The sequence below is a fragment of the Poeciliopsis prolifica genome, unplaced genomic scaffold (genome assembly GCF_027474105.1).
Source record: "Poeciliopsis prolifica strain line A6 unplaced genomic scaffold, Auburn_PproV2 SCAFFOLD001, whole genome shotgun sequence".
NCBI classification, from domain to species: domain Eukaryota; kingdom Metazoa; phylum Chordata; class Actinopteri; order Cyprinodontiformes; family Poeciliidae; genus Poeciliopsis; species Poeciliopsis prolifica.
The window spans coordinates 7,534,016-7,561,069 of record NW_026562376.1 but is presented as its reverse complement, the minus strand read 5'-3'; the positions used below and the strand labels follow the sequence as shown (position 1 = coordinate 7,561,069).

Here is a 27,054-nt window from a genome sequence, read left to right as displayed (position 1 = left end):
ACAACAGTCTAAACAAGGTCACATTTGCCCACTTATTCACAGCTTCAAGACAAAGACATAAAATAGACCATATTACAACTGTACAAATATGTTACTACAGGGATATCCAAAATATGGTAATTTTTCTCCAATATATATATAAACACAAGGCCTTCATACCTCTCAGCTCTAACAGTACAAGAAACTCATGGCAGTTGCTTTGCATTAAGGGGGGATTTTTCCATTGTGCTTACTAAAAGCTCCATGCCTTAGTCAGGTGAGCTGGTCCTGAGTGTGAAGAGCAGTCCAACATTACACCAGCAGTGACTATATATATATATATATATATATATATATATATATATATATATATATATATATATATATATAATATTATATATATATATATATATATATATATATATATATATATATATATATAAATACTGTATATACACATTTAAATAATTATGACGTTCACAAACTGGGCTCTCCAAACGTCCTCCTGCACTCCATGACCCCAGCGCCCGGAGGCCTGTCACAGTTATGTGTCAGTTTAACTTGGTTGGGGGAGAGGCGATCATAGGCCAACCTGTACTCCCGATCAAAGGCATCTGTACAGAGAGAACACAATAATTTAATCTGACCGTTCAATAACTCAAAATGACTTTGTAAATTTATAAACAATACCTTGCGATTTCCTTTAATATTGTTAAAATCATATATTTTGACGTATTTCATTGGGATATTAAGTGACTAACATAATAGTCTGGTAAAATACAGTCTCCAGATAGAGATGAAGAAACCCCAAAATACGTGCTTCTGACTTTTAAGCAATAGAAAGTTGCACAAAGTACTGTCTCAAAGAGAGTATGAGAATAAATTTGTACCACACTTGTATAATTTGTATATGAAAAAAAAAAAAGAAAGAAAAAAAGTAAAGTTATGTATCGATCTTTGTTTCATTTTATGAATATGTATTACTTTTTTGGGGTGTCTCACAAAAAAAAATCCAGTAAAATTCCCATTAGTAGTTTTAATGGGATAATGTGAAAATGTGAAAACTTAGTTTGCCATGAATAGTTTTCTGAGGAACTGTGAATCTCAGCCTGTCGCTTTTTATCAAGCAAAAATGTAGACATTTTTGAATAAAAGGAGTGAACTTACTGATATTTATGTTGTTCTTCCCCAAAGCCACAAGAGTTAGAAACAGTAAATCTCTATAGAGGCTCCTTTTAGAGTAGAAGAGATAGAGAAAAAAAACACTTTAGACTTTCCATCCATATCATCCTCCCCAGGCAGTTTAGAACAGCACAGACATCTTTCATTCCCACCTCTGTCTCTTGAAACCCAACTCGGGCCCCAGCAGCTGGATGATCTGGCTCATGGGCTGATAGACGTCGCTCTTCTTGATGCTCCTCACAAAGCCTTGCAGCAGCTCCACAGTGAAGAGTTGCCCTTCTTCGCATAACCCAGAGCGGATCAAAGAGTTGCCACCTGTAAAAACAGAGCAAACTAAACGTCAGCCTGATCAAAGGATCATTCATCTCCAACGTTCAAAGTCGACTGAGACAGCAGAGCTATGAGGAATCCTGAGGTAAATTACGGTATGTATGATGCTCCAGGTTTACCATAGACTAACTTTAAAAGTAAATATGTCCTCTTAACACAACTTTGGTGAAAATATAGTGCTCTATATTTTTCCACAGTGTATTAAAGAAAATGCAGAATCAACTTACAGTGTGTGTTCCACAGGACATAGCAGGGTTGAACTTTATCTTTGTGCAGCTTCAGGTTGTCCCACATAATCCTCACCAGCACCTGCTTGCTGTCCTCAGATGAAGCAGTCTGGGGAATCTAGAGGGAATAAAATATGTGAGTTTACTCCTTTTTTGGCATCCGGTCTTTTGGGGGTAATTTTAATACTGCAAAGTCTCTATGCTGCTTGAGAGCACTGGCTATTTTACACTTTATCATATGTACATTTGCTGTTTTAGTACTTTTCAACCCAGATCTTATATCACAGGAGATTTTAAATCAACCATGGGGCAATTTTTTAAAGGGATGTGTTTTGTACCACCTATGGAAGCCAATCATGTAAAGGAATTTTCTATAGTTTACCATGAACAAACTTTATTATAGATCAATATAAATCAGAAAATAACAAATAAACTAAATTATGTGTCAGAGCTACTGAATTCATTACAAATATTTAAATGTATAGAAAATAAAGCAATGACAATTATCCTGAGAAGGACGTGAAATGGTTCTTATATAGTATCGATATATATTTTGGATTGTTTATTATTTTCCCTCTACCTAACACTAGGAGGCGCCAAATACCACAGTTGAATTTGAAAAAGAGAGTCTCCCCACATAAATGTGATGGTGATATTAAAATAAAAATATAAGCGTTGCCTACAGATGTACAACGTGTACTGATATCTACCTGGTCACCATCGCTACAATGTTGGGAAGCCAGGATAAGAGCAGGCAGGTTACTGGGCAACTCCAGTCTTCTGAAGTACCACACAAGGTTCCAGAAGACAATGGGATGTTGGTCAACGACGCTCGGGGAGGAGATGGCCTGGTCTCCCTCGTTCACCAGTAGGCTCTCCAGCTCCTTCCAGAGAACCAGGGGGCTCAGGTACGGCACTGTCACTGGATCAGGAGATGATGCTTGTGCCAAGGCTGGGGCGTCATTGCAAACACTCCAGCTGCTCTTCTGCTCCAGAGCAGGAGACGCAGATGGCTGAGCTGCCTCAGACAATTTGGCTTCGGGGCTGAGCAGTGCAGACGTGTCCTCCTCTTTAACAGGATTACTCCACTTAGATGACCTGGGGGTGGGAGACAGAATGGATCTATTTAAAGAGGTCATGAGGTTAAATAGCTATTTAGATCACACGTGTCAGTGAAAAAATAATGACTTTCTCACAAAAATAATACCACAATAGCAATACAATACCTATTCTGTGGTCTCAGGTCTTTGATTTCCACATTGAGGAAAGGCAGGAAGGCAGTGCCACAGAAAGGACAGGTGCTGTTGAGGTTTGAGTCATCTGCTGTCCAACCGGCCATGATCTCTTCATCATACACCAGACAGTCACATGTTTTACAAAGTGAGCAGCTAGACATCATCACCTAGGAGAGATAGCATAAGGAGAATGCATATATTGCCAATAAAACCCTCTGAGCAACCTCATAAAAAAGTTTATGGCCTGTAAATATCTTACCTCTATGGTGTAATTAGGACTGGGCTGGAAGCGGCTGACATCAGGAGAAGAATCTGGAGTCCGTGGGCCTTTAGAATGAAGAGCTAAACCACCTGGACACAAAGAAGAATGAGACAATTATTAGTAGAAGTCAAACCCTGATTTAATATCCCACCATACACTTCTAAATCTGCTCAGTTATTCCTTTGAATCTAAATACTGGGAGAAATTGGTTCTCCCAGTATTTGAGCAGCTTGAACCTACAAGCTTCCAGCCACCAGCTCAGAAAACATGAGATCTAGGTTGCTGAATCTGACAAAAGACTAGAGGGACTGTCATATTGAACTAGGTATTTATAAATCCAACTTAACAAATACTTAATTGTTCCCAAAGGGGAGTTAAATGTTGTTACAACTAATTTAATTGAAAAGTACTGAATCTGTTTCACAGAATGAAATTAGAATGGCAAGATGATAAACTGATGCAGTAATATTTGTGATGGATAGGCGTCGTTTTCAGTGTGTAACCTGGAGAGGGATAAAGTTTGTTAAGAAACCAGATAAAAATTATTTTCAGCATTGGAATGTGCTGGAAATCTGAAAAAAAGAAATTACAATAGCTTTCATACTTCAGGTTCTTTATCACAAATTGGAACAACAACAAAAAGTCAAAATAACACAAATGAGATAGTTCATATTCATAACACAAAAGTAACACAAATGTGTTACTTTTACTGAGGCATCAGCTTTTCCATTAAAGTCTAGAATCAGTCAATGTTTTGTCTTTTGGGGACAGGTTTAGTAAATCTCTGTTTCAGTTGGGTTTGTGCATGTGAATGTATGTGCACGTGTCTAGCAAAGATGCCTGCAGCTAGCTGCACTAAAGCCTCTGCACTGAATCCACCCTCATGCCTGCTGGCCTAGTTTTTCCACAGAACAGTACCCAAATCTTTCCAATATTGAGTTCTTCTCCCAGCTTAGATTCAGATTAAGTGTTCATTTATTTTTCTCAAACAAAAGAACAATGCTGCAAAATACATTTTCATCATATCGAAGGTTACATATTAGGCAAATACGACCTGAATCCGCTTTTTTTTTTGTCCGCATGCAACCTATATCTGACTTTTTTCATGCCAGTCTAAATGACCCAATTCTGATCTTTTGACCCCAAAAAGATCTATACATGGTACTAAAACAGATAAATATCTGATTGTTTTCAAAGTGTTTGCAGTGACAGTGGTCATATTTCATTTGACTTTTATGTAATTGATATGAGACATGCATCATAATTCTATACCAGAAGAAGTCAGACGTGGTAAATACAAATGTAAAAAATGCCTAAAAATTGTAATTATGAACTTATGAAAGCAGTCTGTGTCACCAAACCAAATCACAATCCCACCACTCCTGGCTCTGACTACACATCCAAACAGATTTCTCTACAGAAGTTGGAGTAAATGCTTCACAAAAAGCTGTTGCTATTAGTTATGCTTTCGTTTCATTAGCTTCTTTAATGTGACAATACCTTTGGCTCCCTTTGTTGAATAGACAACAAAGCAATCCATAATCAGTGGCATCCATTAAGACTTCTGTAAACGATGCATTGCTGTTATTCTTGTCTGCATGCGGATTGCTTTGGGGTCGTAAACCACTTACACAGAAATCTAATTGTGGTTGTATTTAATTTGTAGTATGAATGAACATGAAAAATTTAATTTTAAAAAAAATTAAGAATTGATGGGTATGAACGTAGCCTAAGATATTCACTGCAACACTACTGCCTGTACTTAATGATGAGTAGTGTTCAACCAACCAGAGAAGGAGTTATGTCTGAACACTCTTGTGGGGCTGCTGGGGCTGCTCAGGTTGGTTTTCTGAGCTGTGGCAGGGCTCCTCCTGACCCGGGACATGTTCCCATGCTGAGGTGAAGTGAAGCCATGAGGATCCAGGCAGGCGTCGCTATCCGGCAGCGAGGAGCATTCTACCTCGGCTGAGGTCAGAGAAGAAACGCTCATACGATCACTGTTTCCGTCCTGCCAGAAAATATATAACACAACCCAGTCAACTTGGGTCAACTGATTTCATCTCAGACATGTCTGATTAAAACTCCCATCTTACCTGTGTCAATGATGTCTGTGATGACAAACGGGAGTAGAGGCGACTGGCCTTCTCCGCCACACCCTTTCCTGCGGATATGACGCTGCTCTTGAAGATATCCAAAGTCGGAGTCAGCAGTGAGTCCATGGAGAATGACGAGGTGGAGGGACTGGGCGAGGAGGGCAAAGCCAAGGAAGAAGGTCTTTCCTTGTCTTTGTTACACATGCCCATAGGAAGAGATGGCGAAGGCTTCAACCTCTCCTTGGATTTCAAGGGCAGTGAGAGGTGTGTGTTGGAGCAGGTGAGTGTGGACGACTGTGGGGATGTCTGAGCTGACGAGCTGGAGCGAAACAGTGGACTACAGGAACTCTGCCGTTCCATATTGGGTGAGCGGCTGTTCAAAGGGCTGTTGCTGTTATTTATGAACATTTCAGTCTCTTCGGCAGGAGGTGAGTTACCCTTACCCAGGTCACACGGCTGTTCTGATCCTGCTGCCCCCATCTGTGACAAGGGATCATACCCCGTTTCTCTATCTCTCTGTCTCTCCCCGACTGATTTTTGCTTGTCAGTCTCTGTATCCTCTTCTTCCACACCATGCAATCTGTCAGCATTAAGATGAAGCTGTTTGGTTGAACAAACTAGGGGGACGGTGAGCATCACTAATCCCTGTCCACCAGACAAGTCCAAAGATTTGGGCCTCTCTGTCTTTGGCAGCGCCGGGCAAAGCAGAGTCTCATTAGGGCTGGAAGCAACTCTGGTGCCACAGTCTGGGATAAAAACACATGAGCCAAAACATTTAGGTCAATCAGAAGTCAGATATTTAAGTATGTTTGAAATTACATTTAGACATCTTTTAAGACACATTTCAATGTCTTTGTCAGCTATTGAGTGTATGACTGTTTAATAATCACATTTTAGAAGTGCTGGGTGAGGTTGTGTTTTTCTCACACCCACATCAGTTTATTATGTTGCACAGTATAAAATTTAAAATTCTGGTATCCAGAGCAAAGTTGTACAGAAGTGCACAGGCTAAAAACATTTTCTCTGGCATATGCAGAAGACTTTCTATAACTGTTCCCATTTTAAAAACCATTTGAAAATGCTTTTATTTTCATAACTTTTATGCCATGACTTGTGTATATTGTGCTTCTTATCCACATTTTATTCTTTGTACAATTTAACATTGCATATCTCTTTGTGATTTTAGGTTAATAGATCAATTTTACTTACTTACGTCAATGTACCATGTTTTCTTTACTTAAATCTAGTTCCTAATGTTTTTGTAACATTTAATCATGCCATGGTTTAAAAGGCAAAATATCTATAATACCTGCTCATCAGTCTACAGCGATTTCTGTTGACTCAAAAAACCATCACCTCCTGTGTGCAATCAAACACAAGAGCTGGCTTCTACGGCACTGGTTAAATCTCTGTACATGCTGACTGTCATAATCTTGTGGTATTTAACAGTCCAGACTGATAAAATAACATTGTTCTAAATATAACAGTATTTTTTCTGAGAAATGCTCAAGACATTCCTTGCAGAACAAAAAATGATTTCCTATTAGTTTTTCTTTAATGGAGCTTAGTCCTTATTTATAGAGATGTTTTTAATGCACATTAATAAAAACAGAAGTCCTCCTCTGTCTTGTAAAGTAATTAGAATAGTCATTTTAATATGTTCTACGTTAGTCAATTTTTAAATACATTTAGGCACCTTATTGACATAACTTGACAGTCTACATAACCCCATAAAAAGTTACCTGACATCTTGCAAACATAATTTCGCCCTAATGTGAACTAATAAGTATAAAACGTTTGATTTCCAACATTTACATTTGACCCTTCTGTCTACCATAAGCATGCAATATATGAGAATCCTCTGGCAGCGATGTACTCTAGCGCACATTTTAATTCATACATTTTGTTCCCCAAGACATTTAATAATGTTTTCAAAACTGCTTTCATCTTTTTTTCTTTTCTAATTATAGTTACTTTAGTGAGTCAGGGAAAAAAAAAATCAAATCCCAGCATTGTAGTTTTGATTTGTCTTAAAATAAAGCCACTTTGTTTTCTATGGAAAATTAAAAGTGCCTCTGATAAAAAAAAACTCTGGCCTATTAATGAGGACAACCAATACTGCGACAGAGACTAACTCTTACAGAAAGCGCCAGCTTACATAACAGTAAGCATATCCTCTAAACGATAAAAAAAACACCCAAATATAACAGCAAATGGGTGGATGAGAGAACATTACACCCACACTGTGACTTTATTCCCCAGCTTTTAAGTACAGAACACTTATTTTTCTGTGTACAGTGACTCATTTCTACAGAACTGCTCACAAAGATGGAAAGACCCAAGGTAGAAAGCTCTCCAATACTCACTGGGCTGCCTCAACCCTTTTTCCTCCACTGGTGCCGAGTTATCGCTTTCTCTGTTGCACAGCCTCTCCTCCTCCTTTGACAAGGAATCGTAGCCTTGATCAGACTGTCCACCTGAAGAGAAGAATATGCTTTAATCCCGTCAGTGTTATTTTTATGGCTCAAGTCATTACTTGTCCTCCTTCTGAAAGAGCTTGGTACATTTAAATTACCACAGCAGTTTTTAAGGAAAGTTTTTAAGAGACATCTGATCATTGAAGTTTTCTTCAAAAGAGAGTTCTGACATTGCCCCGAGCTTACAGGAGGCATTCCCAGAATAGAAAAGCAAGAAAGGCAGGAAAGGAATAAAATCCTTCTAAAACTTGAATCATACTTACAAGGTCAGCATGTTGCATAAAAGATATTTAACAGTTTTCGTTGGGTTTTTTCTTTGCTGCCTTTTTTAATGGCTTAGTTTGATGAAAACGTTGCAGAAGCAAGTTATACCAGAGTAAAATGTAAAAATACAGTAAATTGCTAAAATGGGTAGCTCTTGTAGTAAATTAAAATTTGTATCTATTACTGTAGAAGATATAGGAATTTAAATTTGATGATTCCATATGAATAATAATACAACAATGTTTGCAGAATTGTATTTTTTCTGAAAATCAAATGATCAACAGAAAGCACCTTGCTTGGAATATAATAGTGCAATTTATTACGAACATAACAATGCGTTATCTATGTTTACTGTGATCTGAGCAGGTGCAGGGTTTCCAGATTAAATGACTGATCCACTTTTAAGGTGACAACTGAGTCACATCAAGATCACAGAGGGTTTGAGAGAGAAGCATTTCAGATTTAGAGGGAAAAAGTAGGATGGAATAGCACTGCATCGCCTTACCTGTACTCAATCCATCATCGCTGGAGTCCATTTTAGTGAAGTCAGTATCGATGGACGTGCGTTCCGCAGAGTCATTAGTGCTGTCTAAGCTGCCATGGCTGACTGTGTCAAGATCACTGCCATCTACAGGGAAACGGCAGGGAGGAAAGGGAGCGAGACGCTTAAAAGCATGACAGATAACCAATAGCCCTGCTCACATAAGAGCCATGAATGAACAATCACTGAACCAAGTAAAAACTATTATCAACTGAAAGCCACACAAATCTCTTCATGCCTGAATGAGACCAAACAGGTATCTGTATTGTCTGGATTTAGTTAAAAGAATGACGTATTGAAACGTGAATCAATGTTGTGCATTTCTCTCACTGTAAATTTGATGAGGAATATGTGAATATTGTAGATTAGCATAAAAATTAGTCCATTATGTTAACAGAGTCAAACCAACATCAGCATGGCATCCACAGCAGCAACGACACCATTTACAGAGTAACGCATGGTGTTTTCATTAGTGCCCCCACACAACATTCATTACAGTAATGAGATGGTCTATGGTTTGGGGAATTAGAGAACATGTCAGCATTAGAAACCTGGGTACTGACAGAGTTCGAAAGAAAAACCTTTTACTTTGTTTAATTACAAGTACATTATAGTGTCATTAAGGGAAGGCAGATGGGGAACAATATGTGCCGGTGGAGGCTGTGGCTGGGATAAATGTTAAGAGACCTGAAAAACTAGCGGAGCAACAGCAACTCAGGCCAAAAAAAAATACATACAATCTTAATGTATGTATTGTTGATATTTGAACTGAATTTGGGGTACACATTACAGAGTGTCATATAACTAACTTGGGATTTTCAAATATGGCCCCAAATATCGACATGGACTCCAATCGTAATACCATTAGCAGAAGCAGATTCTGCTTTGTTGGCTAACTCTGTGTGGGCAGACAAAGATTTTAGATGCAACACGATCTACAAGCATAACATAAACTTCAGAGGAAATTGGCTCTGGCTGTGAAGTGTTCATCATGTTTATCAGAAGGACAGACTGGGCGAGGAAAATTACTCTTTGGCAGCTGAGCCCTCTGACACCAACCAGAGGTAAAAATAAAAAAATATTTTGTCCAGGATGTGGGGGGTCTGCAGAGATAATGATGGTGCGTTTCTTGACTCTAAGCAAATACAAGGGCAGTTTGGCCTCGTCCTGGTTGTGCAATTGACAGACTGAATAATACAAAAATAATAGCTGAGTTTTTAATTATACTCAATTCCCAATACTTATTGTAGATAAGCAGTCATTATTTTGTCAGCTGCATCCCCGACAAGTCCTACGACCGAAATTTCTTTTTTTCAAAATCACTTCCTATATTTTGTGCACAACTTGCAAAACTGTATTTATATATATATCCATTTGCATAACTAATTAATCTGTCCCTTCCTCCCCTCAAAAAAAAATTACAAAATTATTCTTCATACTAAAATTCACAGTGAAAGAGAGCATATTTACATATCTGCTGATTTCTCATTTATGAAACCTGCTTCGCTCGCTGTGTTCAAACTCAAGTCATTAAGTGTTACAACATGCAAAGCAAAAAGGTGAGAAGCAGGAGAATAACTTGTACATGGTTAACTGTCTGGTAATTCAACACACTGTGAAGCACAAAAACCTCATTTGCAGGAGCCCAGCAATTAGTTGTACCTTTATTTGCAAAAATCAGATTGATTTTGAATCAAAACAAAAGCAAAAGGCAGGCCTGCTGAAACTCTAGCTGAGACAAAATATGTGGAACTGTCAAGAACCTGTTTTAAACCTTCTAATCTTTAAAAGTATGGATTCATGTCATGTTTATATTAAAAATGATCACAAGGCTACTGTCTGACCTTATTTAGGGGATTAGAGCTGTTCATTTTTCTGACTTGCTGAAAGTCAAGTTAGAAATAGTTTGCTAAATCATTTTGTTCAAAGTCCTCACCTGAAAGCTGGGGGTCTTTGTGTGGAGTGTGTTGCTTTTTTCCTGCCTGCTTGAACTGAAGCACACCGAGTATCACGTTCCTCAGTTTCCCCCACAAGAAATATCCTCCTCTGGTAGTGGAGGGCCAGGTGCTCTCTAGCACCGCCTTGGAAAACAATACAACGCCATAAAAGTTGAGAATCATTGCCTAACAGCCAAATTTACTGTCAAATGACATTGTTGCTCATATGGTGTTCACAGCAATAGTTTTTACCTTGTTATAGTATCCATAAGTTATAGCATTGGGCTGAACTCCTGCCTTCTTCATCTCAAACAGCACCCTGACGGCCAACACTGGCTGACTGTACTGACCGCACAACTGCAGCAACACACGGTAACACACCTGAAACACACACAAAAAAGAGTTGTGCTAAAAACATATTCCATAGTAAAGCAACCCAATACTTCAGCCTTTCTATTTCTGTATCAAGTATTTTCATACCTCATCAGGAGCCTGCAGCTTCTTGTCTTGCATCTTTCTTAAGACATCGTAAGCGGTCCGCAATGCTCGCACCTTGGAGTGACAGTTTTCCACAAACCCTGGCAGGCAAATAAACCATAAGCCGTAGCAGTGCCGAAGCAAACACTTAGACCACATCTGAGGCATAGATGAGTGTGTTTTGGCCATCTTCTGAGCGGATTTGATCTCCTGCAAAATGAGAAATTTGTGGTCCTTTATCACCCAAATGCCATGGCAGTCACTCATCTTTAACATTTATGGGTTAAAAAATAGAATGTAGAGTTCTCTGTTTCTATGTATGACCTGTTTTGAACGTCTAAAGATCGCCGTGGGGCTGGCTGGGGTGCTGTGGCGTGGAGCAATGCCTGCTAAGTTAGAATTTGGTCCTTCCATGGTCTCCAAAAGATCAGATCTCAGCACCGGAAACCCGGAGTAGCTGCAGAGACACAGAAATCAATTAACTCATCTGCAGCAGACAGCAATAAAAGGAATGCTGGCAGTTAACCCTCCTCTTGTCTTCGGGTCATTTTGACCCGAAGACAAGAGGAGGTTGTTCTTATTTTTTTCGTCAAGTTCACATTTGAATTGCTGCAGCAGAAAATTCCATCTGAGTTGTGAACACTGTAGGTCTGATTCAGGACTGTTAGATTTCAAGTTTCTGTATGCAGTTGCAATTAAAAAAATGTTTTATAAGGGCTTGTCCTCGGGTCATGTCAACCCGAGGGCAACAGGAGGGGGGGAAATTTGAAAAGATATCAGTTTTACGGAGATCAGTGATGCCATTCCATACTGTTTGCCTGTCCAGCTGTGATTTCCTTAGTCTTCCGGTCAGTCTGACCTGAGGCCTGGGTTTGGTTATTTTTATTTCTTTTGTAAAGTTCACATTTGGATTGCTTGAGCCTAAACTTCCCCCTGAGTTGTGCACACCATAGTTCTGATGCAGGACTGTTAGATTAAAGTTTCTGTATGCAGCTGCAATTGAAAAACATATTTTTTAAGGGCTTGTCCTCGGTCGACATAAGCCGAGGACAACAGGAGGGTTAAGTCTGTAATATAATATGGACTCCAATGCCAATGTGTTGCAGTTCAAAATGACCACTCGACTAAGTTGAAGTGGCTAAGTCGCCAAATTCTAAGCTTCGTCTTTCTTTTTTTTGTCACCTGTTCAAGGAAAATTAAGCAAAATAAAGACGTAAATTATACCTATAGCACAGAGGATGTTCTTCTCCTTGAGGCAGAGGAGGCAGTTCTGGAGGGTTGATATAAACTGTGTGCTCACTGCGGTGGGATTCATCCAGCTCAATCATCCTGGTGTCCTCTGGCCGCTCGCTATCCATCTGGTTTACCAGAGAAGTACATACTTGTCATCATTCTTCATGTTTAGTTACCATAAATTCAAATTCCACCCATTACATTTATGCATGCTGCCTTAGCAATATGTGATATAGTATGAGCCCTAGGATCCGGGCACATATGGGGGTCCATAAGAACGAGCAGATGTCAGTAATGACTCCATCTGCATTAGAATTATGGCGCTGGATCTGAAGAGAGGCACTACTGCCAAAGGCAGCGGCTTGATCTCATAAATCCTCCAAGAGTAAATGAAAGTAGGCTGCAGTGACCTGAACAAAATTGATGCCATGTTACCCCAGAGACGTTAAACCTTTTGACTGAGATACTTTGGCAACACTACAGGATACTAAGTAGCCACATTAGCTTCACATCAAACTTGACTGATCTGTTGTTTGGAGAGAGCGACACAAAGCTCCTCAGCCGGCGTGTCAGAGAAAAGCTCCAGCCTGACGCAGTAAACACGCTCATTTTCACACGCAAAAGAGTAAAAAAGACATTGAAGTACACTGAAAATGCTTGCCATGATGATCTAAAACTATTTGTCTTGTATGTTCCTCACAACTATTCTGCACACAAAACATCAATAACAGGAGCTAAACAGTCCTGCCAGTAGAAACAAATTAGAGGGTTTATTCCACTCAGCTGAGAGGATGATTCAGTCAACCGACTGACTGACCTATTTGTCTTCACTTCGATTCTGCTCCTCTGCGCTTCTCGAACTGGTGTCCTTCCTCTCACACCCAAAAGCTCTTGCTCAATCATGCATTTGTTGTCAGTGTCAGCAGCAACAATGAATGAATCAATGCTTCCACTTCTCAATAACAACTGGAAGAAATGACCATCAACATCGGACCTCTAAAATGTTGTTGCTGAATTTAAATGTGACATCCTGATTGCACAATTTTGCATGAATACAGAAGATATTTTTTTCTTACAAAAGGGGGCAGGATGTTTTGTCATTTTTTTTGTATGTGCAACAAAGCCTTTTGACTGTCTTTTTTCATATAAAATGTCAAATCGGCAATAATAACAACAATTCGCAATCGTCCCCCAGGATTTTTTTGTTAAAAAGGGAAAGAAAAAACACAAAAAATGAAGATTTAAGCATGACACAGGATCTCTTAGAAAGAGCCTAAAGAATGACAAAACATTTACTCATACAACACAAGTTCAGTTGGCTTACCTTGCAACCAGAGGTGAATAACTACCCAAAAGGAAGCACAATGACAAAAAAAGAGGAGAGAAAAGGTAATACATGAGCAGCAGAGAAAACACAGAGTAAAATAGGAGTAAAAAGCAGAAAAACACAATCACAAATTGTGAAGGAGATTTTCCAAGCTTTAAAAAAAATGGAATCAGGGAAGAGAATAGAAACATGAAAAACCCACAAAAATAGCTTATTTGATATGGTTTCTAGCATTAACAGCAGGTGTAAGTGCGCACTCAAATGGACCTCTGCCATTCAGATTTTAACAACCTCTAATTTGTTTCACCAAGCTTCCAGTTAATATCAAAATTAGGGCTGCAAAAACAGTAAAAATCTCAGTTTTGAGAAAAAGATAGCAAGGATTAGCTGAGACCCTCACCTTATCAACACACTCATCAAAGAAAGCCAGGCTGGCATCTTTATCACTGACAAAGGAGCACTCTTCAATGAAGCGACTGAACATCTGAGTCTTCGTCATGAGGGAATAAAACCTCTGATGGGAGCGGTCTCTGCTCTTCAGGAAGCCTGTGCAAGTAAACACATTATTTCAAGATAAACTAAAAGCAGCATCGTCATTACAAATATCAGACATCTGAATCTGAAACAAAGTGGTCAAGATGTTCTAAACCAATATTTTAGGAAATTAACAGACTGATTTGAAACAAGCTGTTCTTTGACTCTGATTGCATAAGAGCAGAAAAATATGTGTGGACACTGTGATATTAATCATGCTGCTTCTCTGACTTATCATCCAGGCCTAATTTCCACAGAAGCTCTGAGCCAGAATTCATTTAAGGGAACTTTTTTATGCAAGAACTGCAGTTATTAGAACCCAACTTGTCCAGCAATAAATCTTGGGGGCAAGAAAGCCATAGCTGCTATGACAAGACTGATTATTACTTAATTAGAATGGTTGCCAATGCGATTTCTGCTCAGATACAGCACATAATAAAATTGCTGAAACATTCCTATCCTAACTTTTGTAATCTTTTGTTGAATCATGTTGGATATTTTTTTCACTACTTTATTGAAGGATGCATGGACATCGTGCTATTAGACTGGTGAGACTGAAATTTACCTTGGAGGTCAAACAGGGAGGTGACATCCGTTGTTTTCTCAGAGGGAGCTTGGGTGATGGGCTGCAAGCAGGAGCGATAGCCTCGAAGGATGGCTGCCATGAAGCGGAGGAAAGCTTCTTGGATCTCCAGCTCAAGAGTGTGGAGGCTCTTTCCTCCGTAAAGCTCACTGTCAGTCATGGTGTGGTCCATCTGCACATCATCACGGTTTAACTGGCAACCTTAAAGAAAGAGCCCAACAGAAAATGATTTAAAATCTAGTCAATGCTTAAACATGATTTTCTGAAAACTGTGCAAGTCTTTAAAGATTGGATGGCATTACACCAGCAAACTACACAGCCTCTGGTAGTAAATGCCAAAACATTACAATAACAAAAATACATTTCAGTGTAATTTCAGGGTTAGTACTTTTGCCAACATGTGACGCAAGTGGATGAAAGGCACCAGAGATTATACATTTTACCCACTAAAGAGTTCAGAACCTTCAATTTCTGCAGAGTTTTTGCAGACATTCAATCATTAGCTTGGAAGAGTTCAGTGTGAATCAAAGTGGTGCAGAGATCCTAAATTTGACTTACAGTATAAGTCAAATTATACTGTAATAAATATAATTTGACTTATAAGTAATCACTCAGTGTGGCGAAAAGACAAGTAATATTACATCATTAGCAAGATGTTCTAGCATGAAGATCACAAGTTGTTTTGTATGTCATAGTGATCTCTGCTTCCTGTAAAGTCAACCATCCAAGATGACTCCACAGACTGATATAGAGATCTATATTATGCAAAAAAAACACTTTGGAAAATGACACAGCGTTGCACTGGACTCACCCTCTGTGAGCTGCTGATAGAGCTTATTCAGGCTGTTCAGAAGATGTTTACAGGCTCTCCTGGGTAAAATTTTCCATGTTAGAGCCTTCTTTTCGTCTTTTCTGAAAGCACACCAGATGGTTTTCATTGCAGGGGGGAGGACAGTGGAGAAATATTGGAAAAAGATAGAACAGGTTCACCAACATTAGAACTGACATCTTAAAGTGTGTGAGCTGATGTGGGAGGCATGTGTGCTCTGTCGAGTAAAATGCTTCACATTCCAGCTACACTCATTATGTAAGAGAGGCCCCTACTGACAGACTCTGATAACCTTGTGGATAACTTTCAGAATTGGATTAAACAAGGAGAAATGAGTTTTGGCAGGGTATATTAAAGTTGATCTATGACATGCTGTCTGCAGTGAGAGGTCACTTACTGGGAGATGGTGTTGGTGTCCAAATCAACACAGCTGATATCAGCAGGAGGCACATAAAGGTCAAAGTATCGGGAATCCAAACCCACGATAAACGGGCAGGGTGCGCTAAGAACATCTGCCAGGGCCAGCGGACACAGGGGGATATAGGGACAAGGCCAGTGGAAAGGAAAGATCATCTGACAAGAGAGCAAACAAATCCGTAAAAATCATACAGGCAGTTCCAGTCAAAAGTTCAAAGACACTGAAAATTGGTATAAATGTCACATTAATGGGAATCTTTCAATACTTTATTTGCACCATATTTTTATAAATGGAATGATGACATGAGAATTAGTTGCTCAAGTTTGAATTTAATGAGGATTTTCTTTAGTCCACAGAGGTTCAAAATGGTCCAGTTCAATTATCTCAACCAATACTGATGAAAAAGGCAATTAAATATCCAGGCAGATTTATCGTAAAAGTTGCAGACCAATGTGGATTCAAAAACATCCACAATAAATTTAAACGTGTGCACACACATCCAGTTTTTTAAAAAAAATTATAGCTGTTTATAGTGGTATTTCCCCTCCATAGAAAGAAAACCCAGTTCAAATGCATTCATCAAAACTCAACATATCAAGTGAATGTAAAAGTCTTCACAGAGCTGTAAAAGCACATAATACATAAAACAAGGGTCGATTTGCATAATAATTTATTTTTATGCATTTATTTTCATCTCATACATATGCAAGGATTTTAGAGGAAAAAGTTTAAGAGTGCTCGGACATCAATAAATTTGACTGTGACCAATTTTTATTTCTATGTGAGTAACCGCTCCATCTCAACATTTTTACTACCCTCATTCACAGTAAAGATCATTCCCTTTTGTGTCTTTATCATTAAAAAAATAAGATACAAAGAACCAAATGCTTACAGACACAAGAGCCTCAGTGACACTGGTGAGAACAGCTGGACGTAAGGAATGAACCAGGATCTTGTGCTCAGTGACGGCCAGCACGAGCAGAGTGACTGCGTTTTTAGGCCCCAAATTCAGCAGGAGTGTGGAGAGACTCCCACCGCTGCAGGAAAAAACAAAAAGAGATTTATTCATTGAGACAAAAGAAGTACCTGGTATGTTGTCATTACATTATATTGTAATTAATGTTTAATTCTCTACCTAAGAGGCAGTGGAGAGGACACTGGTTGGCTCAGAATCAAGCTGTCATGTGGTGACAACTATGGAGTACAAACAAGTTAAATAAATAATGAGTTTACACAAGTAAACACAAGTTTTTGTACAAACTTTAAGATTTCGAATTAATAAAGGACATGCAGGATTGATAAATTACATAATAAAGAGTAAAATTAATGTTCTTACTGCACCTGGACAAGGATTCTTGGCCTCTGGATGGAGGGAAATGGAACATTTTTCATGAAGTGAGATATGTGCCTGTGAGAGACAGAGTAAAACATAATAAAGTTGCTGAAATGAGTGACAGTAAATTATCTTAGTTGCAAAAAACCCCCAAAAAATACAAGTAAAAAAATATAAATCATATCTGCTAACTTTTCAATTGGCAGTGCATGCGGCCCAGAGATGGAATATCTGTAGAGGAAAGTGAGAAAGCTCTTGAAGGACTGGAAGAAGGGCCAGTGTGAGAGTAAGCAGATGCTCTTATTGTTGTAAACATTTCTGCTGCTGTCAGATCCAAGATGACAGCTCGGCAGGCCGAGTTGTGAGCGCTGACACTCCGAAAGGTTCTCCTCTGGGTAAGGCTCATAGAACTGGATAGCTGCTCCGTACACCTGCAAACATGCGATCACAATGTGAGCAAAACGACCTGCTTAAAGTATGCACACTCATAAAAACGACTAATGAAGTAGCCAGTGGACCCCTGAGAAAAATCCAATAATTTCCAGTTCTCTTTACAGTTTCATGATAGAAATATTCAGCATAATATATTGTTATCCTCGCTAAGTTAAAGATTTCTACCCTAAATAAATGAACAAATCAGTGTGTGCATGAGGCATCGTGACACTAGCCTGCAGACAAGACGTTGCAGGCAAAAATAAATGAGCACTCAGGCATTCAGTCTTGCGCACCAGCCACACTGCTGCAGAAGACATTCATTATTCAAAAGATGGGCTACCCAAAAATCTTTTATGCTGCATTGCTTACAAAAGCTAACAGCCTTTTAGTATTCCTGAAACAGCTCTTGGAACACTTTTGATTCCAGTCAGACCTAGAAAATGTATTAATATTGTCTGTCATTCTTGGAAATACTGCTGTAGCTCTTGAACAAGCAAATGCATTAGAGAACCTAATACAGTGAAAAAGGCAGACAGGGTAATAGTTAACTTTAATGAGGCGATTAAGGCTGAGTGCGTGAAAAAAAACAGACACAAACTGCATGGGGACTCTCTAACACATGCAGATGTAAATGAAACTTAAGCTAAAGAGAGAAGTGGTTTCTTAAACAATATTGGTGTGAAAGTTTGTGATTATATGACAGCCCACACAACTTCAACAGAAATGTTTTTTTTTTTTTTTTGGCAGGTTGATGGTTATACCTTCTCCCCAGAAGCACCCGTCAGTACAAATGTGGAAAAAACAGGCAGAGAGTGTTTGGTGTGAGCTGGCCAACACTCAATCATAGCCCCCATGGGCAGGCAAAACATGGGGACAGACTCAGGCAGTGGGAAAGACTCATAGTCCTCTTCAGGATACCTGCACAACAAACCTGAGCACAACACAGAGAGACAAAGCAGGGTTAAGACTGCTGTGTTTTTACCATTCTTTACTGACAAAGAAGAGCATATAAATGTCTTTCTTTACCTGCTTTGTATGCAATTGTGTTAGCTTTAGCAAGAGACTTCTTATAGCAAAGGTAGACCGAAGATCCCCACTGATGAGTAAAAACAAAATATAACAGATAAATGAAAAGCTGCAATAGTTTTATACTCTTGGAAGATACACTTGACATGCCACACAAACTTTTTACACATTTTGTCACATTATAACCACAAACTGTAATGTTTTAACAATAAGGAAAGTTATACAGATTATAAAAAACACTTGTATCAGGTGTCACAGGTGTATTAGAATGGTCTAGTCCAAATAATATTGAAACTGAGAATCTGTAGACTGACTTGACAGTTGATTTTAACAGACATTCGGCATCCTGGCCTAATGTTCACCAGCTTTGAAAAGAAAAATATGCAAAGGGACAGAAGTCAAAATGTCTGAAGCAGCAACTGCAACAAAACTTATCTGGATCCACAAATTACCGGCTCAAACGGGGTGAATAGAAATGCAGGGCACATTTTCAGATTGTATTTTATTTTGACAGGAGATTGTTGCCATATAATCCAGATAAACAGAATAAAGTTTATGGTTGTAACATGACAAAAATGTGACCACGTTGGAGAGAAATGCTTCTGCAAGGCACTGTAAATCCGGATAATTTGCAGTGTCTCACCATGCTGCTGTTGAGGTTCTTGTCCACCTTGCAGAAGGTGTGAGGAGGCGTCTCTCCCTTGCCAGGTACAATGACGCAGATGTCGGTGACAGCCAGGGAGGTGTGAGGCTGGCTCTTCGGGGCGCGCCGGTACGTGACGTAGATGCGTTGGGAGGACGAGCTGCTGATGTTGGCGGGGCGGCCTGAGGGCGTGGTCTGAACGATGTGGCATCCAGGCTTCAGCTTCTCTTTCCACTCATACAGAACACTGAAACACAATGTGCGAATATTTAAACAGTGTTTTAAGGCAGATTAACATAGTCCAAGGAAGATAAGCAATTAGAGGTGCTGTGTGAGTAAAGAGTCAGTGAGTGAGGATCACTCCTTACCCGAGATCTGTTAGTGGAGGCTTATCTCTGCCTCTCTTGTAGCACAAGAAGATCTGTGGGCCCCGAAGGCTGGCTCCATTAAGCTCTGCTGAGAGGCCTGAGGGCGTGCTCTCCACACAGGTGAAGCCCGAGGGCACCTCTTCGCCGAGGGACCGTATCACTACAGCAACGTCAGTAATAGGGGCTTTGGGTTTAACAGACTTGGTGCAGGCATCATCAAAGTGCAGGTCCTCCTCCAGGGGCTTGAATGAATCGGTGAGGCCAGCAACCACAAAGTAGTCGGCGACACGGGGCCCTTTATCCTCCATCATGTCCCATTCCCACACTATGAGCTGGAGATCAGAGAACAGGGGAGGGCAGAGGGGATTATTATACATTTTTCTCACACTATACAAATTCATTGCAGCTTTAGAGGCGCAACAGCTTTTTATCATGACAACATAACTAAACTGAGCAGTCAAAGATGGCTAAATACATGTGTCACCTCCACGTCCCTCCAGGAGTTGTGTCCCATCCCTCTTGTCAAGCACTGAATCAATACAATGAAGGTGTGTGATGGGCATGACAGTAATCCGAAATGAAACTGCAACATCTGACCTGAAGTCTGAAACATGCTAATTATTTGAATATAATTGTAAAGCTTTGTTTTATTAACTGCAAACACTGTATTGTGTATTGATTATTAACTTCAGAGTTTGGTTTCTCAGCTTCTTTCTCTCATGTTTTAATTTTGCTATTTTTCTTCAAGTTTTGTTTTTACATGCTTCTTGATTTTGGTCATGTAAACACTAAACTATACCAACTACAAAAAATCTATGTAGCTTAATATGCATGCAACATCAAAAAGAAGCACAATAGGGCAAGAAAACAATCCGCCCTTAGGGCATTACAAATGTACTTCATATTACAGAAACGAAGCAGGGAAATGTAGCATATGGAAGCATTTAACATGCATTCCTGTCTGGAAAAACACAATATTTCACATTGATATGCGTTAAACATTTCATGACCTATAGAGTCCATGACTGATTTGGTGAAACAAAACGCATCTCTTAAGAAAAACAGAATAGAAAGCACAGTGTTTTCAAAATTTAAACTGCTTTCTGATGGTTCTTTTATTTCCAAAGCTTGAACCAAGTCAATGTTAAGGCAGCAGTTGTTCTAGGCCTCAACAATATCATAATACATGAAGGAAATATCAGAAGCGCCTATGAAACAGCTTGTTGTGTGTTTATCACAAAGAACAGAGAGAATCCTGCAAGCCCTCTCAGCACTGGGTCAGCTCAATCTACTTCATCTGAAGAGCCTGCTTTATCTCTTTCAGCAGTCCCCCCACACTCACTGCTTATTTGTTGTTTTTCCATAGCTGCAATACGTGTGAGTTGACGTAAAGTGTTTCCCCCTCCCTCTGTGCTGGCTGTGTCACTTTCAAGCACCCTGGACCTCAGGAAGCCGTGGCCTCGCTTCACCTTTAGAGGACTTGACGCCTTTGCAGGTTTCAATCACAACAGAGATACTCCACAAAGAAAATTTAGCCAGGGAGCAAATGGGGATAGAATTAAAAAATTTGACTGAACTCATTACAGAACCTTCCAAACAATTTGCAAACATTGTTCAACTCAATATATCCGGTATTTCATAATAGGCTTGTTTACTGCAGACTGGAAGCAGCGGTTTTATAAATCATGACTCATCAACGCTAGAGCTTTCATAGCCCCATAGGCTCATCTGACATTTGTTCCTGTCCAGTCTTCCCTTTGTTTGCTGATGAGTTTTTAATTCTGCAATCTAAAGCTTTGAGACCTAAATGTGTATATGCTTATGTTTTTGTTTATATTAAATTATTCTTTAGTAGCACTACAAATATTGTCTCACGCTGTCGGCAACAACAGGCAAAAACAAATGATGCCTCCTTTAAAATGGCCTTGTTTTCATGTTGCACCACTAGTTCTATTTTTAAGCAGTATGAGAACCATACAATCATTTGAACAAACCCACTAGTGAAAACATGTAGTTCTATACTCAGATTTGCCTACAGGAATTATGATCTTTGCTGTTTAATGCATTTAACAAACCATTCCTATAGACAATGCCAGTTCAGAAAATGTTAGCAACGCAGTCATTTCTGATCCTTTATCTACACCAAACTCCCAAAACACAAACCAGTCAATCGCAGATTTATTTGAAAAAAATGGATTGTAACATTATATTTCAAATAAAAGGTTTATTATAACCTTAAGAATTTTAGAATAAGCTAGTGAACAATGTTATAAAGAAATTGAATCGTCCATTTTTAACACTATGCAGCAGATTTTGATAATCAAGAAAAATCCTTTGATGCAAGTGAAGAAAAAACAAGTAAATTAACAAGAAAGCTTTGAAAGCTGATTTTTTCTAACACTGACTAACACTTTTACTTGCAGGTGTTTTTGGTAATTACATTTTTTTTTGTCAACAAATTGACTACATGATTATGAATCCTTCATGCATACAAAAAATGTCCCCATCTCACTTTTTCCGAGGCAAAAATATTTTAAGTCCGGTTAACGAAACCAAAGAAATGGGAACAAGTTATGTATTTGCAACTGTTGCTGTCACCAAAGCGCTAAAATATAAAATTTGAAATAGGTTCCTTGCAAATTTTCATGCAGACATATTGCAGATTCCTATTTTGCTCTAACAGGAAGTTGAAATTCCTTTTCAAATCATGAATGCATTGGTTGATCAGTGCTGAGAATCTACTTCATATTAAAAATGACTCTTCAGCCCATTCACCTCGTCTTTAGTGTGACATAACACTAAATCCACTGTGTAAATACCTGCTCTCAGTGATTACTGCTTAAGTGCTCAGACAGGCACAGATACACATCTGGTACTACAACAGATGTGTCACATAATACTTGAAAGGTTCTGGATTAAATAAAGATGTAATCTCTGCTCTCAGCGACCAGGACACTGACTTCATCTATTCCTCCCCCTCATCAGGAAGCAGAAGACTAAATTTATAACTAATCCTCACCATGGCAACAATATTAAAACTAAGCAAGTCAAGTGCTTGTAGAACATTTCTGCCTGTGCTGCTCAATCACAAACACAATTCTGATTGCTCAGTAATTAGAGTAGAATATTATTATTCCACACGCTTTGTTTTATGGTGTGATTTTATGAGTTTTATTTCAATAACAGTTTTCCTTCTAACTTAATTGAAATCCTCAAAACTGCTTGTTCAGTCTTCAAAACATTGTGCACATCAAAAAAGCTGTTTCTCGTTTTTTTGAACATGTTGCAAATGCTTTGGCTATGAACATTTATCTGCTTTTTGCACATTTTCATACGTATGTCATGTTGTCCAAGATTAATTCTCTGTTAAATAGTCTCAACCTCCACAACATTTAATCATAAATTCATAGCAGCAAAATGTTTGAACAAGTTGTCATCATGTCAAGATTATTTATTTTCATTAGATGTTTTTTAAATAACTCTATCCTGAATTGGCAAATTGCTCCCAGATGAATTCTGACTTTTTTCCCAATGTAGATATACAGGTGAAGCTTTAGCTCAACCTATAATTTCTAATTATAATTTCATAATTTTAAGACAGACAGACAGACAGACAGACAGACAGACAGACAGACAGACAGACAGACAGACAGACAGACAGACAGACAGACAGACAGACAGACAGACAGACAGACAGACAGACAGACAGACAGACAGACAGACAGACAGACAGATAGATAGATAGATAGATAGATAGATAGATAGATAGATAGATAGATAGATAGATAGATAGATAGATAGATAGATAGATAGATAGATAGATAGATAGATAGATAGATAGATAGAGAAAGCTTGTGTTCATCTATGTCTTAATAAGGGTAATCCTGTGTTGGCTCAGGACTGGCAGTGAGTGACTCATGGGCTCCACAGGAGCTGCAAGTTTTTCATTCACCACATTTTTCTTCATATTTTCACTACAAATAAGGACATGGCGGATTTCCTCTTCTTGCCAGCTAACAAACCAACTTCCCCATTCGCATCCACTGCGTACATGAGTCATTTGCAACTGTTAGCCAAGCAATAACTTGTGAAGCACTTCTGTCAATTAGTTCCAATCTTTCATCACAGTTATTTCCCCCTCACAGAGACTTAACACCAAGGGTTCTCCAACGGCGTCAAGATGTGTCGGCTCTCTTTCTCAGAAATAATTTCACATGGTTTTACATCACTTTGGTCATTTTAGCACGACCATAGCAACGTAACTAGATATGTTTTTTTGTCATTTCTACTTTTAAATAAATGTACTTGTAATTTACCAAATAAATAAATGAACTAAATGAACAAACAAGCAGTCACAAACTTTATAATATCCGTAACAATTTAGCATTCTTTCACTAAAATTTATCTGGACAAAACTGCAAATATTTATCTTTGAAAATATTTTGAAGCAAGCTTTGAACCTGGACCTGCTTTGAGTTGTATTGTTGTAATTAATGTCACCCATGAGACAGAGGCAGCGCCTGCTGGACAGCCCGGCTGGCCAGGGATTAAAGAGCTGAACTAACAACAGAGGGGGCAGGGAGGATGGGCAGAGGGAAGCACCACAACATGCAGGCTCTTCCACTCAGCATCTGTTCCTTCTTAGCCATAAAGACAACCTTCACCCTCATCGGCCATTTGCCTGGCTCCTGTCTGACCCAGAGGGAGACCCAGCTCCTAGATGAAGAGACCACACACGCCCAAGATAAACAGAGCAGAGAGATGAGGGAGAGCGCACTCCAAGGTGGACCTCGGAGTAGAAAAAAAAAAAAAAAACGCAAAAGAGCCGCGCTGGATTAGCTCGCAAAACCACGCATCGAACACAGGATGAACATCTGCATTGAATAAATAATCAAACTAAAAATATATGACTGGCCTAAGCGTTTTATTCTTTGTCCAGATTTAACAAAAAGCCATTTTACGCAGCATCAACACAGGATGCAGCGGAGTACGCCTTCATTCGATGGACGCACAACAAATCACAGCGAAAACATCACGTTTCTCCTGCATGTTTGCACAAACAATTCCACCTCGTCGGTACATTCGATTTAATAATCCGATATTAAATTGCTATTAACGGGATCATGTCAAACGTAACGTCCAAACGTGAGGGAATGTGATTTTAGTCCCCACGTTGGAAATAAACAAACATCACAGATTGAAACAGTATATAGGTTTGCGTTTTTACTCGGCAAAATAAACATTTACTCACATCACGAAGACAGAAGGGTGATCTGCGGAATGTGATAGCGCCTCTGGATTTCTTAGGAAAAATAAAAACGCTTTGCTCTTTGCTCACTTTGACTATTGTTAAAAAAAATTCTGCTTATAATCTTGTTATGTCAGTGTGTTAGAAAAATCCCGCAGAGAATAAGGATCCAAATAAATACACGGCGTAGAGCAGAGGAGCGTTTTTATCCCGACCTGCGCTGCCCACGTGACTGATTACAAACCTCACTGACGTCACTGATGACAGCGCTGGCGGCTGCGAGAGAAACATCGGCGTTTGAGGCGGTGGAGAAACAGTTGGTGTTTCTCCACAATAATTCTGAGAGAACTAGAGAAGCTCATACACGAAGCTGTTTATTAAAAACAGTCCACCGGTTCATTCCTTCCATCATGTTTCTGCATTAGAATGTGTGAATCAGCAAATGACAAAAATAAAGTTTTGAAAAATGCCAACACATACTTAATTATCATCCTCCTCCACAGAGATGCGAAAATGAATTAGTGACACAAAACCATTTGAAAATTTAAATCGTGAAATTTTACATTGCAAATATTCATAATTCACTGCTATGTCATATTTTCACTAACTCCTGTCCAATGCTTTGATTTTCCTCCATGACAAAAACCAACTGGCATTTTGATCAAGTGCACCTGAGAGTTATGATTCAAAACAAAGTATACAATTCAACACATATGTTTTTGATACAATACAACAGAACCGAGATCATCAGAACACCAGCTCAATTGTCCTCCACCAAACCTCACAGTCCTTCTTTCTGGTCCTGGATCATTTTTGCATTATGGTTATATGTCTACAGCTGCTTGTTTTAAAGTTAGGACTGCTGCCAAAGGTTGAGAGCAGTTATCTGACTTGCTCTAGATCATTTTGAATTATTTTCAACATGTAAGATTTTTCAGGAAGTGGAGTAGAAGTCAATGAGATCTTGATGAAGGTAGACGCCAATCTTCAAACAACAATTTTGAAAATGCTACAGCATTTTGAACTCATTGAAATGTTTGGTTTCTGCCTTCACAACTAGCATATAATTTAACCCGTAACCCGTCCTGTAATTTTTCAAAAGCTTTTGGGCTGCAGGGGCCTGCAAATGAGAGAGTTAATTACAACTTATGCTGGAGTTTTTGTCCTCCACTGTTGTTGTGCCGTCAGCATTCTTAGATTACAAAAATCTTTTTCTGAGTTTAAGGCAGTTGTAAGTTTGATCCTGGTATTGGAAGTACCTCAATCTTTCAGACAAGAAACAACATATCAACATCAACTTTAGTTCATGTAAATATTCAATCTTGGCTAAAAAAGAAGAATTAAAAAAGAAGGAAAACTAGAACAGACATCAAGAAAATAGTTTAATGGAGACCTGAACTTTGAATTAATTTATATAAATTTATACAAATTTTCACTTTAACGTAGCACAAGTTTCAGTTTCCAAATAAACAAGAAGTATACTCAGCAGGTTTTAACATTCTCATTTGATGCAGAACGGAAGAGCTCAAAGCAACCTTTCCTGGTGTGCAGCCTAATACTGCCCCCGTGTGGTGAGTCTGAAGACATACAATTTGGTAGGAAGAGTACACAGAGTTCAGACGGACTCCATCTTATTGTGTCATCTCTGATGTTGCAACTATGTGGCGTTTTACGATGATATATGTTGTTTGTCTTTCTCACACTATCACGGTGTGACAAATATTGAATATATTAAATCTTGTTACTTTAAAAATATTTACCATTATATTCTAAAAAAATATGTAAATACTGGTAGATAGTGTAGTTATATTTTATCATTAATACATGCATTGCAACATAAAACCGTAAACTATTTTCTCATGTTAATCAAATTTGACTTTAAGCAGCAGTGAGAATAGTTCATGTGCTTCTTTCTGCCTTAACTTACAGTGGTCACGGACTATTTTAGCTTTCTTCTCATCAATTATGATGACTGCATTAATATCTTCATGATGTAACATAAATAATTTGCAGCAAAAGCCCAAATTCAATGTCACTGAAATAAGACTTTTAATTATTAAGAAGAGACAAGAT

At 38.8% G+C, this 27,054-nt stretch overlaps 1 protein-coding gene across 3 annotated transcripts; it reads right to left on the bottom strand.

Annotated features, from left to right (window-relative positions):
- Positions 1-415: 415 nt before the first annotated feature.
- dennd4a (DENN/MADD domain containing 4A) lies at positions 416-25,195 on the bottom strand. 3 transcript variants are annotated; one of them, XM_055036344.1, is made up of 30 exons: positions 24,985-25,195; positions 19,734-20,065; positions 19,366-19,612; positions 18,723-18,792; positions 18,458-18,627; positions 17,454-17,692; positions 17,270-17,336; positions 17,064-17,122; positions 16,821-16,965; positions 15,908-16,083; positions 15,493-15,593; positions 14,664-14,882; positions 13,965-14,110; positions 13,562-13,582; positions 12,229-12,362; positions 11,329-11,461; positions 11,008-11,214; positions 10,780-10,908; positions 10,527-10,671; positions 8,555-8,677; positions 7,675-7,785; positions 5,309-6,054; positions 5,004-5,223; positions 3,213-3,304; positions 2,945-3,120; positions 2,429-2,816; positions 1,719-1,836; positions 1,314-1,476; positions 1,147-1,211; positions 416-593 (listed from the first exon to the last, which is right to left on the bottom strand). In XM_055036344.1, the coding sequence occupies exons 2-30, from the start codon at positions 20,042-20,044 to the stop codon at positions 457-459; spliced, it is 5,058 nt and encodes a 1,685-aa protein (XP_054892319.1). In that variant the 5' UTR covers positions 20,045-20,065; positions 24,985-25,195; the 3' UTR covers positions 416-456. The 3 variants fall into 3 exon arrangements, with proteins under 3 accessions (XP_054892319.1, XP_054892326.1, XP_054892332.1); XM_055036351.1 differs by lacking the exon at positions 24,985-25,195 and adding an exon at positions 21,076-21,113; XM_055036357.1 differs by lacking the exon at positions 13,562-13,582.
- Between the last annotated feature and the right edge of the window lie 1,859 nt (positions 25,196-27,054).

Bases quoted from the DNA above. Each gene is read 5' to 3' on its own strand.
- dennd4a (XM_055036344.1), bottom strand. From the start codon at position 20,044: ATGATGGAGGATAAAGGGCCCCGTGTCGCCGACTACTTTGTGGTTGCT. The intron at 10,672-10,779 runs GTAAAAACTATT...TTGTTTTCCAAG, and splicing joins CTTATGGATACTATAACAAG to GCGGTGCTAGAGAGCACCTG. The intron at 3,121-3,212 runs GTAAGATATTTA...TATCTCTCCTAG, and splicing joins GTCCTAATTACACCATAGAG to GTGATGATGTCTAGCTGCTC.